This window comes from Fulvia fulva, chromosome 1, assembly GCF_020509005.1.
Source record: "Fulvia fulva chromosome 1, complete sequence".
Classification (NCBI taxonomy): Eukaryota; Fungi; Ascomycota; class Dothideomycetes; order Mycosphaerellales; family Mycosphaerellaceae; genus Fulvia; species Fulvia fulva.
In genome coordinates this window covers 9,053,908-9,068,181 of record NC_063012.1, presented here as the reverse complement: position 1 = coordinate 9,068,181, position 14,274 = coordinate 9,053,908, and the positions used below count along the sequence as shown (strand labels likewise).

The 14,274-nt window shown below is 53.4% G+C and overlaps 5 protein-coding genes across 5 annotated transcripts; 1 reads left to right on the top strand and 4 right to left on the bottom strand.

The window, feature by feature from the left end:
• Positions 1-1,058: 1,058 nt before the first annotated feature.
• Positions 1,059-3,117, bottom strand: CLAFUR5_01825 (uncharacterized protein; the record flags this gene model as incomplete). Its single annotated transcript, XM_047900973.1, has 3 exons — positions 1,059-2,178; positions 2,229-2,474; positions 2,528-3,117. The coding sequence occupies 3 exons, from the start codon at positions 3,115-3,117 to the stop codon at positions 1,059-1,061; spliced, it is 1,956 nt and encodes a 651-aa protein (XP_047756615.1).
• A 572-nt stretch (positions 3,118-3,689) lies between these two features.
• On the top strand, positions 3,690-4,535 carry CLAFUR5_01824 (Methyltransferase; the record flags this gene model as incomplete). The annotated part of the gene is made up of 2 exons (XM_047900972.1): positions 3,690-3,757; positions 3,815-4,535. The coding sequence occupies 2 exons, from the start codon at positions 3,690-3,692 to the stop codon at positions 4,533-4,535; spliced, it is 789 nt and encodes a 262-aa protein (XP_047756616.1).
• Positions 4,536-4,631: 96 nt separating this feature from the next.
• Positions 4,632-6,063, bottom strand: CLAFUR5_01823 (uncharacterized protein; the record flags this gene model as incomplete). The annotated part of the gene is made up of 2 exons (XM_047900971.1): positions 4,632-5,690; positions 5,749-6,063. The coding sequence occupies 2 exons, from the start codon at positions 6,061-6,063 to the stop codon at positions 4,632-4,634; spliced, it is 1,374 nt and encodes a 457-aa protein (XP_047756617.1).
• A 700-nt stretch (positions 6,064-6,763) lies between these two features.
• CLAFUR5_01822 (uncharacterized protein) lies at positions 6,764-9,394 on the bottom strand (the record flags this gene model as incomplete). Its single annotated transcript, XM_047900970.1, has 1 exon — positions 6,764-9,394. One exon carries the CDS (start codon positions 9,392-9,394, stop codon positions 6,764-6,766), a length of 2,631 nt encoding a protein of 876 aa, XP_047756618.1.
• Positions 9,395-10,339: 945 nt separating this feature from the next.
• Positions 10,340-12,970, bottom strand: CLAFUR5_01821 (uncharacterized protein; the record flags this gene model as incomplete). Its single annotated transcript, XM_047900969.1, has 1 exon — positions 10,340-12,970. One exon carries the CDS (start codon positions 12,968-12,970, stop codon positions 10,340-10,342), a length of 2,631 nt encoding a protein of 876 aa, XP_047756619.1.
• Positions 12,971-14,274: the final 1,304 nt, after the last annotated feature.

Below are 14,274 nucleotides of genomic sequence, written 5' to 3'. Positions count from 1 at the left end.
GATGTGCAGAAAAGTGCGTGAGGAGCATAGGTTCAGCGCTGAGGGAGGCTTGAGGGTGAAGAGTTCATCGCTGCTGTCGAGTGACACCGAGCTCTCGACCAAGTGCCGAATCACAGCTGCAGTATAGCGCTATGACATTTCTGCTAGCTGTGCGCGCTGTACCTGCTGTGTGCCTTCCGACGCAGCAACACAAAAAATGGAACACAGCATCATCGTGCTCCCTGGTGTCGCCCGGACGATCAATCTTCACGGAAGTCCTGCAACCACCCGCTAGGTTGTGGTCCAGGACAACGAATCGACCATGATCTCCAAGCCTAAAATCCGCCACGGTAGCACAGATCGATGGGTAACTTTCTGGTTGTCGCCAAGGTCTGGTTGTTCTCATGCATGCCATGCGTCCTTCCCTTAGTTCAATCATGCCATACTCGAATCAGGGCACGATACCCCAAATGTTAGTGACCAGAGAAGCGTGGCGTGATGTGCGTCGCGTCTGCGGCACGGGGCAAGTGTATTCCAACGACGCTCGTGGCTTCTTCCTTTTTGGGCCAGCTTTGCCTGTTCCAGGCATGGGTCATGGACATCATCTGTAATTGTGCATGTCGAGTCGAGAGTTGGTCCCTACAGTCGGCATCTTTTATCAGATGCCGAGGTGCTCTGCCCTCTCCAGCTTGGCGGACTGTCAGTGTTGAGGCTAGTAGGGTCCAGTTAAACGCAATCGCCTGTTGAAGGTTGGAATCCGGTATGCTCCAAGCGTCATTGATTGTGGAAAGCACATGGCGTACGGTCTGAACCGGTCTGATGTCTGCTACCCATCATCAGTAGTAATATTGTGAGACCCTATCGTTTCTCGCCATGATATGTGGCATGTCTCAATTTTCGAGAGTGTATATAGCTTGAGCACAGCCAATGACTCGAGCAGCTACCCGCTTGAGTGGTTACGCTTTATGCATGTAGGTCAGTTGTAGGAAACTAGCAAGCGGTAGGAAAGTTCTGCAAGCTGCTTCCTTCACACGCCAGAAAGAGTCGCCACTGCAGTTGTAGCTGTGGTACTGTAACCTCTACCCAGTAGCGAGCGCCTCCTTGAATTTAGACCTGAAATGCCTCAAGCTGGCTTCGGTCTTAGGCGGCGTTGGTAACTTTTCACCAACAGTCTTCTGAACCTTCTCTTCAGACACAAATCCAGCGTCTTGACCCTCGATGTCCTTTCTGCTGTCGTCCTTGACGCCTTTGCTTCCACCTCGTCGAACTGGTCCTTTGAGAGTTGCGGGTGTGATCAAAGTGTCATCCATAAGCTGCTGCCATCGTGCAAGATAGGCTCCAGGTCCAAACGGCGTCGCCTGATCTCGTTTGATGACAGCACTCACGCGGGAAGCAGATGCGGTATGCAGGTCGTCAACATATTTGCGATGAGCATTGACTTCTTCCCTCACGGCCTCCTGGTCTGATTCACTAAGACGTGCAAACTCCGCATCCAGCATCTTCTCGACACCGCCCGTCACCATCGTGTCAGACACAACGGAGCCACTGGCAGGTGGCTTCTCATCGCTTCGGAACATGCCCGCTGCTGACAGAGCGTAGTCCTTCCACCAAGATAGTAGTTCCTTATCGTTGACAGCCACCTGGTGCAAGAACTTGTGGCTGCTGCTTTGATGGCGATGGAGAAGATCGACAAATGCCTCCACAGATGGAGGCTTTTCGGAACCTTTTGGACCGCTTGGCTTGGCAATTTTCAGCATATCTGTCACGAAACGCTCGAAGTCCCACATGGTATCGCTCAGGTTGACAGCTTGGTGTACGTGCCGTATCATCGGCGTGTATGCATCGACGGCGTCCCTGATCGCTGCTGTGAGGATGTCTGGATTCCGCTGACACAGAACTCGAACGATCTCTTGTCGATCTCGTACAGCCAGATTCAGCGATAGATACGCCAGCGCCTTCTCATGCTGCGCTTCGTTCAAGTCTGCCGATACCGATGACAGCGAGAGGATGACTGCGACGATAGATCGTTCTTGCTCACGGCTCTGGCGTCGACACTCCTCATGCTCGTTGCGATCGCGAGTAATCCAGTCTTTCAGTTCTTTGAGAACCTCCTTAGGAGGCGCCTTCTTGTCCTTTTCGATCTTCTCGGCACGCTTCCGAAGCTCTCTCTTGTCCCAGCCAAGTACTTGAGATATGATTCTGAGATAAAGTCAGCGAGATGTAACTTGTGTGATGGTCAGGGGTTGTACTGTTGGAGTAAGTTCATTCCCTCATCAGCCCCAGAACTGAGGCCTATCCAGTTGGTGACGCTAGCCACACTGGCTTTGGCGAGAACGACTTTCATGACACCACTTAACATGGTAGCTACGTTGCCAACCTTGAGTGTCTGTCTGATGACCATGTACGGGATCAAATTGTGCACACTCTCGATCATCCTGAGCATAGTTGGCCCTTCTGGTGACAAGATCAAGGTGTAGTGCATGATCGATGCGAGACTGCATCCATCTCATTAGTACATCCTTGAATCTAACGGAGTAACAAGACCTACTTGACGATGATGAACTCGTGCATGCCCTGAACCACTGGTTCATGCTGCCCGAGATCTTCCGTCTCTGCGACTTTGACGAATAGCTCGTCGAGCAAGCTCCCGTAGACGATTTCCTGGACACAGTCCCGCCATGCTTGTAGCACATCTTCCGGCTTCGAGGAATCGTATTTTCGTGACTTGTCGATTTCCCGCTTGGGAAACCCGCCCAGTGCACCTCGTGCGGGATATTCGATTAGGGCTGATATAGCAGTGGCCAGGGTCTTTCGAATTCCTAGCACTCCCTTATCATAACTCTCGCTAAGCTCTGCTTCCGCGAGTTCCTGGACGAGCTTCTCGACTCTATCTTTCCAGAACTGTGGCGAGACGTCCTTCAACCCAGGGAGGTTCAGTAAGAACTTGGACACCAGAGCCTGTAGGACAGGAGATTGTGGTGACTTGACACCATCCTGAAAGGGTGGCCCATAATTATGGATCGCTCCTGGATATTTGAAGTCTTCGATCTCTTGATAAGTCTCGTGGTGCGTCAAGATGTCGAAAAGCGCCTTTCGCTCATCGTCAGACAACGACGCCTTGCTCTCCGATTCCGCCATGCTGTGTCGTTATCACCGACTTCTCATGTCGAGACTGATTCTTGCCACCGAAGATGCTAAGATGTCAGAAAGTTGTTCCTAGGGTAGCCTGGAACGGCACATGAACGTGGAATGACGTGTGTGGGGGCTCGAGTTGGGAGTTGCGCTGTTCTGGCACGCGACGTGTTCTTGCATGTGCATGTGCACGTGCATGTGATAGAGACTTCGTCCTTCTCTGTTGATGGTGTCCTTTTGAATGAAGACACAGGGCATCCCTGCTGGTCCCGATGTCCTGGTCAGCCCATGTTCTTCCGGTGCTCTTTCCGCAGTGGCCCGGCCATCCACGTGGCGACATGATCAGGTCGCAGACGTCGGTACAACGATGTTGGCGTGTGACAAGACGATGTAAAGTCGCTAAAGGCTGCATCTTCTTGCAAAACAGGCGAGAGACCCAACAGCCGATGGACAATCCAAGATTGGCGAGAGAAAGTTGTCCATCAAATATTGACGATCCTCCGCCATTTGATTAGCGCAGAGCTTTCTTCCGGTATCGTGAGCCACGGTTGAAATAGTGCCATCGACAGAACATCAGCATGACTTCTTCCACTCCGAACGAAGAACGCAAACTCTTAGACCCAAGTGAACTTGGAACGAAAGAATAGTACACCCAACCTGTCCTTCCGCTTCGTCCCTCTCCTCACCACTAACGCCCTCACAGCTGGGAGGCTGCCTACACCCGTGAACTACACAACAACTCCACCGACACCTCAGACGAGGGCATAATCTGGTTCGACGAAAGCAATGCAGAAGACACGGTTCTCCAAAAGCTACAGACCTATGCATCCAGCAATGGCGGCCCTCTTGGTCTCTCAACCACAAGATTTCTAGATCTTGGCACGGGAAATGGCCACATGCTCTTCGCACTTCGCGAAGATGAGAACGACGATGGCGAGCGCTGGGCCGGAGAGATGGTGGGCGTCGACTACAGCCCGAAGAGTGTTGAGCTAGCGCGGCAGCTGGATACTCAACGGAGGGAAGCGCTCGATGACGATGTGGACTCTTATGCCAATGTACGATTTGAGCAATGGGATCTACTGACTGAGGCTGCTGGAGACTGGCTAGGGCAGGGGTTCGAGGTTGTGCTTGATAAGGGTACATTCGATGCTATTTCGCTCATGCCGCACTCTGGAGAGGGACCTCATCCGTGTGAGACTTACCTATCGCAAGTCGAACCATTGATCAAGGCTGGATGTTTTCTGGTCATTACTTCTTGTAATTGGACCAAGGATGAGTTGGTGGGTTGGCTTGCGCCGGAGGGTGGAGGACTGGCTTTCCGTGATGAGGCGACGTATCGGACGTTCACGTTTGGTGGACAGACAGGGCAGAGTGTCGTTACGTTGATCTTTCAGAGGAAGCCTTGGAAAACACTCGGAGTCTGATGCTCAAATTCGAGGAGTCAAATCGGCATGGACCGCCTTGGAATACATCTACAGCCAAACGGCGTCCTTGAAGCCGGATCTGACGCCTGAACACATCTATTGCATGTACTTCCGGAGCCCACGGAGTCGCTCCTTCGCCTGCTCGAGAACATCGTCGTTCTTGCACACGGCGAATCTTAGCCAATCCTCTGCAAGATGTGCATTGGCATCCGTAAAGAACTCGGTCGGAGGAATAGCAGCCACGCCAAGCTCCTTGATCAGGAACCACGAGAGCTTGAAGTCGCGAGGCCGGCTCGCGACATGAGACGGGAAGTCGTAGTCTTCCGGTAGCTTTACCTTGGAGAGGTTCACAAGAACAAAGTACCCACCTTCAGGATCTGAGTACGGAAGACCTAGCTCATCCCAGATCTTATTGAAGCTGTCCATCTTTGCCTTCATCTCTGTCTTGCTCATCTCCCAGAATTTGTGTGCATCGGCCTGCTCGAACGCCACTGCTGTCGCTTCTTGCAAAGGGCTGACGCTGCTGAAGCAGATCCGTGTATGTGCGGCAGAGACGTACTTGATCAAATGCTCAGGACCGATCAAGTAGCCGACTCTCCATCCTGTCGCGTAGAAGTTCTTGCCCGCTGAGCCCACAGTGAGGGTAAGCTTCGCAATCTCTGGAGACAGCGTGGCCATGCGTGTGAATGGCACGTAGTATAGCCGGTCATACACCTCATCTGAGAGTATTATGATGTTGTGCTTCACGCAGATGTCTCCAATCGCCTTCAACTCTTCCTTGCTGAATACCTTGCCGATTGGATTATGTGGGCTATTGAGAACGACCATCCGCGTCTTATCGGTGATCGCTGCCTCAAACTCTTTGATGTCTAGTGTCCATTCGCTCGCGCTCGTGGTCTTCGTGTTGCCGTCCTTGGGAGGATGCATCGGAACATAGACGACCTTGCCGCCTGGCATCTCGATGTTGGAGATGTATTGATCAAAGTATGGCTCGAATACGATGACCTCGTCGCCTTGCTCGAGGAAGCCCATGAAGGCTGAGAGCATGCCCTCATTGGCGCCGGTTGTGATTGTGACTTCGGTGTCTGGGTTCAGTGTTCGGCCGAAGAATGGTGAGTAGGCGTCTGCGATCGCTTTCTTCAATCGAGGTCGTCCCTAACATCCAAGTGAGTCTGTGGTTAATGCCTTTAGCATGTATCTTAAGTATACATACCTTCGTTGGTGAGTACTGGTTGCACTCCACCTTGTCCAATGCCTCTTTTGCTGCATCTACCACGAACTGCGGAGGGTTGTACCCGAAGAAGCCCTGGCCCATGTTGACCATTGGCTGTACCGAAGACGCCTGAGCTGCCTCATTGACAATGCTCCAGACATCTTGTCGTTGACCTGCCACGCGCTGAGCGGGCTTGAATGGGTCGCCTTTGACCATGGCGGAAGCTGAGAAGGTCCGGATGTGTGGTGAGGTCGATAGCTTTCCAATGACTCTATGGTGATGTACTCTACTCTGTATCAGTCTCAATGCCTTCATTGCAGCAAGTAGCGAGTGTCTTGAGTCAGCATTGAATTGTTGTGTAGAGCTCCGACGATCGGCCCACCATCGCGGTCACGTCATGTCGGCAACGGCACGCGACGACAGGGGTGTCACATGCGGGACTTGTTACCGACGAGCTCACTCACCACATCTCCCTCACTTCATGGACATCAACGTTAGCGACACGAAGCAGGAAACCATTGCTAAGTGGGTACACAATGTGTGTTGCAAGTCTTCATCATTTTGAGCATAGTCTACCATCCGATTCAAGGTCCCCCTTCAGACCAACCCGCAGGTCATCAGTCGTGACGGTGCTCCAGGTCATCATGAGTCGACCCGGCATCCTTGCCTCTTCTGAAAACCCAGCTGGTATACGGCCCGCCCGGCAGGTACAATCAAGACAATCACAGTCATATCAGCAGCGTCTCCTTCTCCCCACTCGCTCCTTCACTGTTGACCGATCTCACTTAGATCTAAGTCCTTCCATCCCTCCACCTTGTCCTCATCCACCACAGCTCAAGCAACTCCTGCAACGCCAGCATGCAAGTCTGAGTGCTCAAGACTGATCTTTAGGAGATCGAAGTCACGACATGCCTCGACCGAGCTCTAGTAGGAGCTCAAAGTCTTCGCATGCAATCGATCGATCTCCTTTGAGATCCAGGTCTTCGGGCACCTCGACTGTTCAATACTGGTCGTCTCAGAAGCCTGGAAAGCCTGGAGGAGGACTGCAAGGAGGCTTAGTCGACGTTCTGGTCTGGTCGTGTACTCGGCAACGCGGTTCCTTGACCCAGCAGATGTCACCATTATGATTGTGCTGCCAATACTCCGTACCCCTGAACGACTTCTTTGACCACTGAGATGTTTTGCGCCGACGGCCATGATTCGTACCGGATGTTGAAGATCCTTGATTGGTGGTATGGTTGTAAGACTTCGGGCCCTTAGCGATTTGATGGCGGCGGCTTGACTGAGGCACTGAGGTATCTGGTACCGGGATACTGGTACTCGACGCTGTTGGCTCTGCCTTTGGGGCATGTATACCAGTATTCGTGCGGGTGATGATATCCGCCGCTGCCGATACTGCTATCGGGGTATGCGTGCCAGCATGTGGGTGGAAATGGGTGTTCGACGTTGCTGGCACTGCTTTCGGATCATGCATGCCGGCAGGCGGTTGGAAGTCGTCGTTCGTCGTCGCCGGCACTGTTTCCGAAGTATCAATACCAGGAAGATTAGCGAAATTCGACGCAAAGATACCTGTGCTTGGCCTTGGGGTTTCGCGCTGAGGTTGAGTAGTGTCGATTTGCCGAGGGTTCTGCTCAGCTGCCCCAAGTCCACTGCTGGGTGCTACGAGTGGAGATGTATACGATTGCGTAGCTGAGCGTGGCACGAAAGCCGTCGCACCGCCCGAGTGCTTCAAGCTGCTGGCTCGAGTCGATGCTGGTGCCTCGTCCTGCCGAGATGTAAGAGTCTCCGTAGGCTTGGCCGGGTTTGTTGCAAGTGCGCGTTGCGTCTCAGGCCGGACCTCATCACCAGTCTCTTGAAGGAGTGCTGGAAGTTGCACGTCGGTCGAGGTCTCAACCCCATCTGGCAATACGCTGTTGGCGCTCGTTGCTGCGTCAAGTCCAGCACCAGACTCATTCGTCGTCTCAGGCGCCTTCGCAGCGGGCTGGACCTCCGTAGAGGGAGTGCTTGGTGCGGTGGCTTGTTGCACCTTCTCCTCACTGTCACCATCCTCATTTCCCTTGGACGCATCCAAAAGACCAGCTGCCACCTTCTCGACCGACTCTTGCTCTGCAGCTGACTCTGCAAGCTCCTCTTTGGTGTTATGCCTTGATCGTCGACGCGCTCTCAACAAAGCGGTCAAAGCATTGCTTCCGGCGTCAATTGCAACTTCTTCCTCTGCCGTCTTGGGCTCAACGACAGTGTCGCGATCGAATCGGAGGTTCTCGGCCTTGCAGTACTTGTCGGCTGCCATGACTGAAGGATTATCGTCCTCGTCTTCCTCATTCTCATCATCCTTGTCGTCCTCATCGTCCAACTGGCCTTCCTCCTCATCTTCCTCCTCGTTCATCTTCTCAGCAGCGGTCTCCGCCACAAAGCCGTTCTCGTGTTCGATGTCCTCATGGTTGTTGGCAGGAAGGCTGATAGGCGAGGATGGTGCGGCGTCCACCGAGCCTGTGTCATCCACGGGAGTGATTTTGCTGTCTGGGACTGGTGAAGTGGCGGGTATTTGCGACTCGGTTTGTGAGGATGTTTCCACTTGGTCGAGGATTCGCACTTCGTTGGTGGTATAGTTTTCCTGGCGCTTGTCCTGGATGTTGCCGCTGCTGCTGGACGCCAACTTGAGTTCAGCTGATGCTGTATGTCCTCCGATCTGCACATCTTGTTCAACCTTCCAACGCAGAGCCTCAACGCGGAACACTCCCTTCATCTTCGTAGCCTTCAAGTAGCTTTCGGCCTTCTCGAAGTAGACAACGGCCCCGTACTCGTCCAAACCGTGCTTCGGTTGCACGATCAAGCGACGTGAGATTGTACCGGCCACCTCTTCGAGGCACTCCACAAGCATGGTCTCCGTGACGTCCATTGGAATGCCCTTGACATGAATGATGTGTCGTGCAGTTGGCTGCGCTTCGCGATCTGCTCTGAAATCGGCTTTGGTGATGGGCTTCAGATCATCAATACTGGCAGTGGCGTCGGTAGCTGAGATCTCCTTGATATCGAGATCGTCAGCAGGCGAGCCTGTCGATTCGGGCTTGAGATCATTGAGCATCACCAGACTGGCCTCATACTGGCGCGCCATCATGGTCGAGTCATAAATGATGGTCGCGATCATCTCGAGCGCGTCAGGTACTTCATCCTCGAGATCCTGGGCTCGACTCTCTGCCTGTTCTGCCCTGCGCTCAGCAGCCTCGACTCGCGCGTTGGCTACGCCGAGCAATAGCGTCACCATAAAGCTCAAGGCGATGCCGAGTGCAGCGAGGATCAGAACGACCTCGGCGGGGATGATCAGGTTGTTACTTCCAATGCTGTGGCTTGTGCCACTGCCAAGTGGAAGGCCGTAGTCTTGCGCCAGAAACATCATCGAGTGTGAAGGTGTTGACGGTGGCGCGGCGCTCGAGAATGTGATGTTCGCGGTACGTGATACCGCGCTTGCCAACGGCTCCTGTAGTGGCTGAGGGGACGACTTGGGTGTCGAGACGGTAAGCTCTTTACCATGGTGGTATGCGTGCCACAAATCGACGATATCTCCAGAAAAGCGCTTGTGTAGGCCATAGCCGACGGCGATGGTGACTGCCGCGACGCCCAGTAGCAGCAGAACGCGATCCGCCATGCTCGCGGGTGTGTCGTGCGACACAGAAGAAAGTGGGAAGAAGGAGCAGTCGAGGTGGTTGTCGGCGATGTTGAATTTTTTTGGAGTGTGGTGGTATGGAGGGAGAAGCTTGGAGTCTGAGTTGCGCGTGAGGCAAACAGAAGACGTTTTGGGTGGGGCGCGCTAACGGAGAATTCTGAAACCTTCCGACACTCGCACATGTGAATTCGACAAACCATTCACCACGACTCCTGCATAAGGTTCGGCGCAACAAGATTCACTATTCTGGGTTTATAGATGCTGTCACACAAGATCTGCCATGCAGCGGCGCCATCGATCGTTGAAAGCGGAACACATAAAATGTGCTGTTGGCGGTTGTGAACCTCCAAAGGTAAGCGTAGCGGAGTGGAGCTCTCTACCAACCCTTCTAGACTGCAAAGTAGCGTGCGATCCACGCTACCGCTACCCGACGTACAGTGCTTATTATACGACGACATAGGCGTTAGCGACGAGTATATGTTGGCGAGTTCGCCAACAGGCACAGTGCGGTAGGTCACGTGACCCTAAAACTTGAAAGTTGACCAATCAGAGCGGGCGCCAAGGCTAGTTGAGGGCTGGTGATAGAGCTCCACTCCCTCCTCGCTGACGCCACCACCTACGCTCGAGTGTTCGCAAGCTCACACGTCGCTACGGTGGATGGCTAGCGCTCGTCGGTCGTTACGCTTAATCATAAGACGTGGGTACCGTTTCCAAAGGGCCTGCATCTGTGTGTCATGACTGATTGTTCAACCTCTCATTCCCAGTGGAATGGCTATTCTACATATGAGCATTAGACAACGGTCCATAGACCAAACTCTGACTTCTTTCGCACCAGCACCGATTGAGAAGCTTCTCATCCAAAGGACAGAATTCGTTCTCTCTCAGCCACTGATGCTCAAGGGCCGAAGCTTTGGCCAATTGCGCCCATCAATGGCACCAGCATGTCCCAATCGGTAAGCCATGCGCAGGCATCCTTGGCACGCCTGCCCGGATTCGATCTCCTCTGGTGTGCGGATCCTCGCCCGTGCAGGTGCCATTTGTGCCCTGATGGGCCAAGCACCGTGGGTCGTGCCAGCAGTACATCGTGTCACCGTTATCGACTTCTTTCTTACGATACCACGCACCGTCAATAGTCGATTGGCGCTTGCGCCAGTCTGATCGAAACTTCCCTCCATCGACTCCATCCTTTCTCTTCTTGCCTCTCTGCTTCCGCTTCTTCTTTCCTTGCGGCTCATCGTTCGGCCCAATCGTCAATTCTTCCGTATCCGAGTCAGCCTCTCCACGCGATTCGACGCCTGCAATGGGTAAAGGTTGTACGTTCGGATGGTTCGGGCTGATCGAGTCAACTTTGCCTGGGAACTCGAAGGGTCTGGCCTTGGGATTCCAAGTCGAGCCCGCACCAGCTGGTGTGATTGATGAGATCGCTTGAGCGCCCGTTCCTGGGGGTTCTGTCGTCATGGGCTGTGCCGGTTGGCAGTAGCTCTTTCTATCGTCGGCTGTCTCTCGCAAAGCGGAGACGTCATTGCCGTGAGTAGAATGTAGTGTCTGCCGTGATGTCTCGAACGACCCAATGTTCCTGTACTCTGCTCCCAATCGCTCGGCCTTGGCCTCGACTGGGTGCCACACAGATCCTGTGGGCTTCGAAGAGAGCTGCGCTTGAAGTAAAGCATTATCTTGCTCCAGTGCATCAGCGCGCGACTGCGCCTGTTCAACTCTGGCGTTGGCCTCCCGTATCTCGGCCTCCACTTTCTGCAGTGTCGCTTTCTCACTCTCGCTGGTCTCTCTGAGACCCTTGATCTCCTGGTCCTGATACTCTAGCGACACCTTGAGCTGGCGAACAGATGCTTCATGCTCACTGACAGCCTCATTGTGCTTCACTTCAAAAGCCTCCAAGCTGTCTTTGGCCTCTGCGAGCTGCTCTTCATGTGCGCTCTCCAGGTCCGCCAGCTCTGTTTCGCTGGCTTTGATCTGGGTTCTGGCCGCCTGAAGGTCATCCTTGAAGTGGCAAACTTGTTGCTCGGCTTCCTTGAGCTTCTCACGTAATGAGTTTTCTTTCTGTCCGAGCTCGTTGATGCGCTCCTTCAACGAAGTACACTTCTGCTTCAAGTCATCGATCTCGGACATGAAGTATGTCTGCTGTGCTGCCAACATCGTCAGCGTCTCGTAGAGAAGCCCGTTCGCAGAATTAAGCATCGAGATCTCGTCCTTGTGGACAGCGACCGTCTTCTCAGCATCGGCGATGGTGAGCTTCTGTGCTTGGATGGTCTTCGCCTGTACCCCCTTCCAGCTTTCGATCTCGGCAATCATTCCAGACTTGTCTTGCATCAAGATCGCGTTGCGGAACTTCAGTCTCTTGTTGTCGCTCAATGCGGCTTTGACTAACGTTTCCACATTATCGATCAATTCTGCCGATGTCGCTTGGGCTCTTGCGAGAATGATATCAGCATCCTTCTTCTGTTCTCTCAAGACCTTCGAGTGTACTTCACGACTCTCGGCTTCAGCCTCTCTGAGCCTCGCCACTGATAGTCTGTGGGCATCTTCCAAGTGAAGGCACTGAGATCTCAGCTTGCGCAACGCAGCTGTTCGTCGTCCTAGAGTACTTTCGACTTCCTGAAGAGCAATCTTCACTGTCTTCAGCCGTCGCTCCTTCTTCGAGGCCGTGGTCGTCGCTTTGGCTGTGATGTTCTTGATCTTCTGGCGGAGGCTCGAGTTTCCAGACTTGACTTGAGCCAGACGGGCTTCCAGCTGCTTTCGGCTGCGTTCGAACTTCTTGGCGTCGTTTTGTCTCTCCTCGTTGACTGCGCTCAATTGTTCCGTGAGCGCGGCACTCTTCGCATTTGCGTTGATGGACTCTTGGCTAAGTACACCTGCGGTGCGCTTCAGGTTCTTAATCCTGTGGTTGACGTCGCTCAACTGAGTCACAGCCACGCCGTACTGTGCCACGACCTCATCAAAGGCCCCCTCAGTGGATGCTAGCTTCTTCTCCACGGAACCGAGACTGTTCTGGATGCCAACGAGGTTATTTTTGACGGAATCGAGGTGCTTTCGCGCTCGAGTGTTGCTTGTCTGTTCCTTCACGAGTCGCACCTCTGCCGATGCAGCTCGTGCTTCAGCCGCTGCCAATTGCCTATGAGCTCTAGCTAATTGTGTCTTGTAGGCGACGGACAAGGCAATCGCGGCGAACCACAGAATGGAGCCGATGGCGAAGCATGTCACAACAGCCCAGCTCGGCACGATCAAGCTGTCGCTTCTGTCATGGCTGATGGTGTTGCCTGACCAGAAGGTGCCGTTGTACGCAGGGTATTGTGTCGCAAGTTGAGCTGTCGGTGCGTTCGAGTAAGTGAAGATCTCGGCGCTTGGTGGCACGGCGCTTGCGAGAGGTTCCTGGAGATCGCCGGCACGCTGAGCAGTAGCTGTGCCGATGATGTCGATGTGAGGTAGTTCGAGTGATTGCGCGAGGCGCTGCTTCTCGAGGGAGCGTTCGGTCGTGTAATTTGTCGCGCCAGCAATGAGGAATCTGCCGATGCTCCGGGCGATGTCGCGTAGAGGGCAGTGCATGGTGGGAGTGGTGTGGTGGAAATGAGGAGAAGTTGTGGTGTAGCCGAACAAGAATGTGTGGACAATGTCAAACAATGATGTTGTTGGTGTGGTGGTAATTTCGAAGTCACACGGCGGGCTTATAAAGAGAATGTGTTGTGTGCAAATCGCGCTAGCAAAGAAAGCCCGGCAGCACTTCGGATCTTGCACATGTGAATGCCCCACGGCCTTGTTTTCCAGTCTGTTCACTTCTCTGCTCAACGCGTCGACTCGCAGTAGAATGGGCGCGCCTTGTTGTATTATAAGAGTAGTCCAGTGTTATAGATCGTGCCATTCGTTAAGCAGCTGCGAAACGTCAGTCTGCTCGTTATGTTCAAGTCCTCGCGCTATACAGGCAATCCGAGTTCATTGTCTATTTCCAACCCGCACTGGACCTGTTGACTCTCTAAATATCCATTAGTATGTTCCAGAGCAGCGTTAGAGATGATCGCGTTCGGAATCACTACTTCGAGGTGATACAGCCATCGCGAAGGATTTTAAAGCGTCACCAGCATTACCATGGTCGTTTTATGCGACGACTAGTGGCCTGGACGTACGCACTCGAACACGAGCGGACTGCTGTCCTCGCGCTGGGCCTCAGAGGACGACCGCACGATGACCTCTTGTAGAGTGGACAAGAAGAGCCAAGGTGTCAGAATGTCTGCCTCGCCGCAAGATCAACATCCTGGAGATGACCTCGTACCAGTCATGGTCGTCCTGCTCATTCCACGAACTACAGCACAGCGACCGTAAAGCACAGCGATTGTAAAGCACAGCGACCGTAAAGCTGTATCCCCCATTCGCCAGCCGTGTACCCAGATCACGACTGACGACATTCGGTCATGGTGATGTTAAAGGCAAACGCATCTTACACCCGCCTGAGGTATGGCATCTCTTACTTTGCGATTGTTGAGAAGTTGTGCGACTTCGTTGCGTGATGATGCCCTATGCCATTTCATCCAGGTGCTCATAGACGGATACATAGGTCCTAATGCTGTCCAGACCGACCCGACATCTCAAAGTCGTGGTTGGATGAGCATCTTCGTCTCGTGGGGTGCAGTGGTGGTCCTAGGACTGCGGAGACCGGTGTCCGAGGGACGAGAATGGTTGCTTTATATACTGTGGATGTCTTGGTAACGGTAGCATCACATATAGGGTATGAACGTGAAAGAGTGTTGGACGTGAAAGAGCAGTTGAGACCGATGAGATTAGTTGACAAACACGAGGTGTCGAGGCCTATACCTCAATGAGCACCAAAGTACACTAGCGTTCTTTATGGTCTGAGC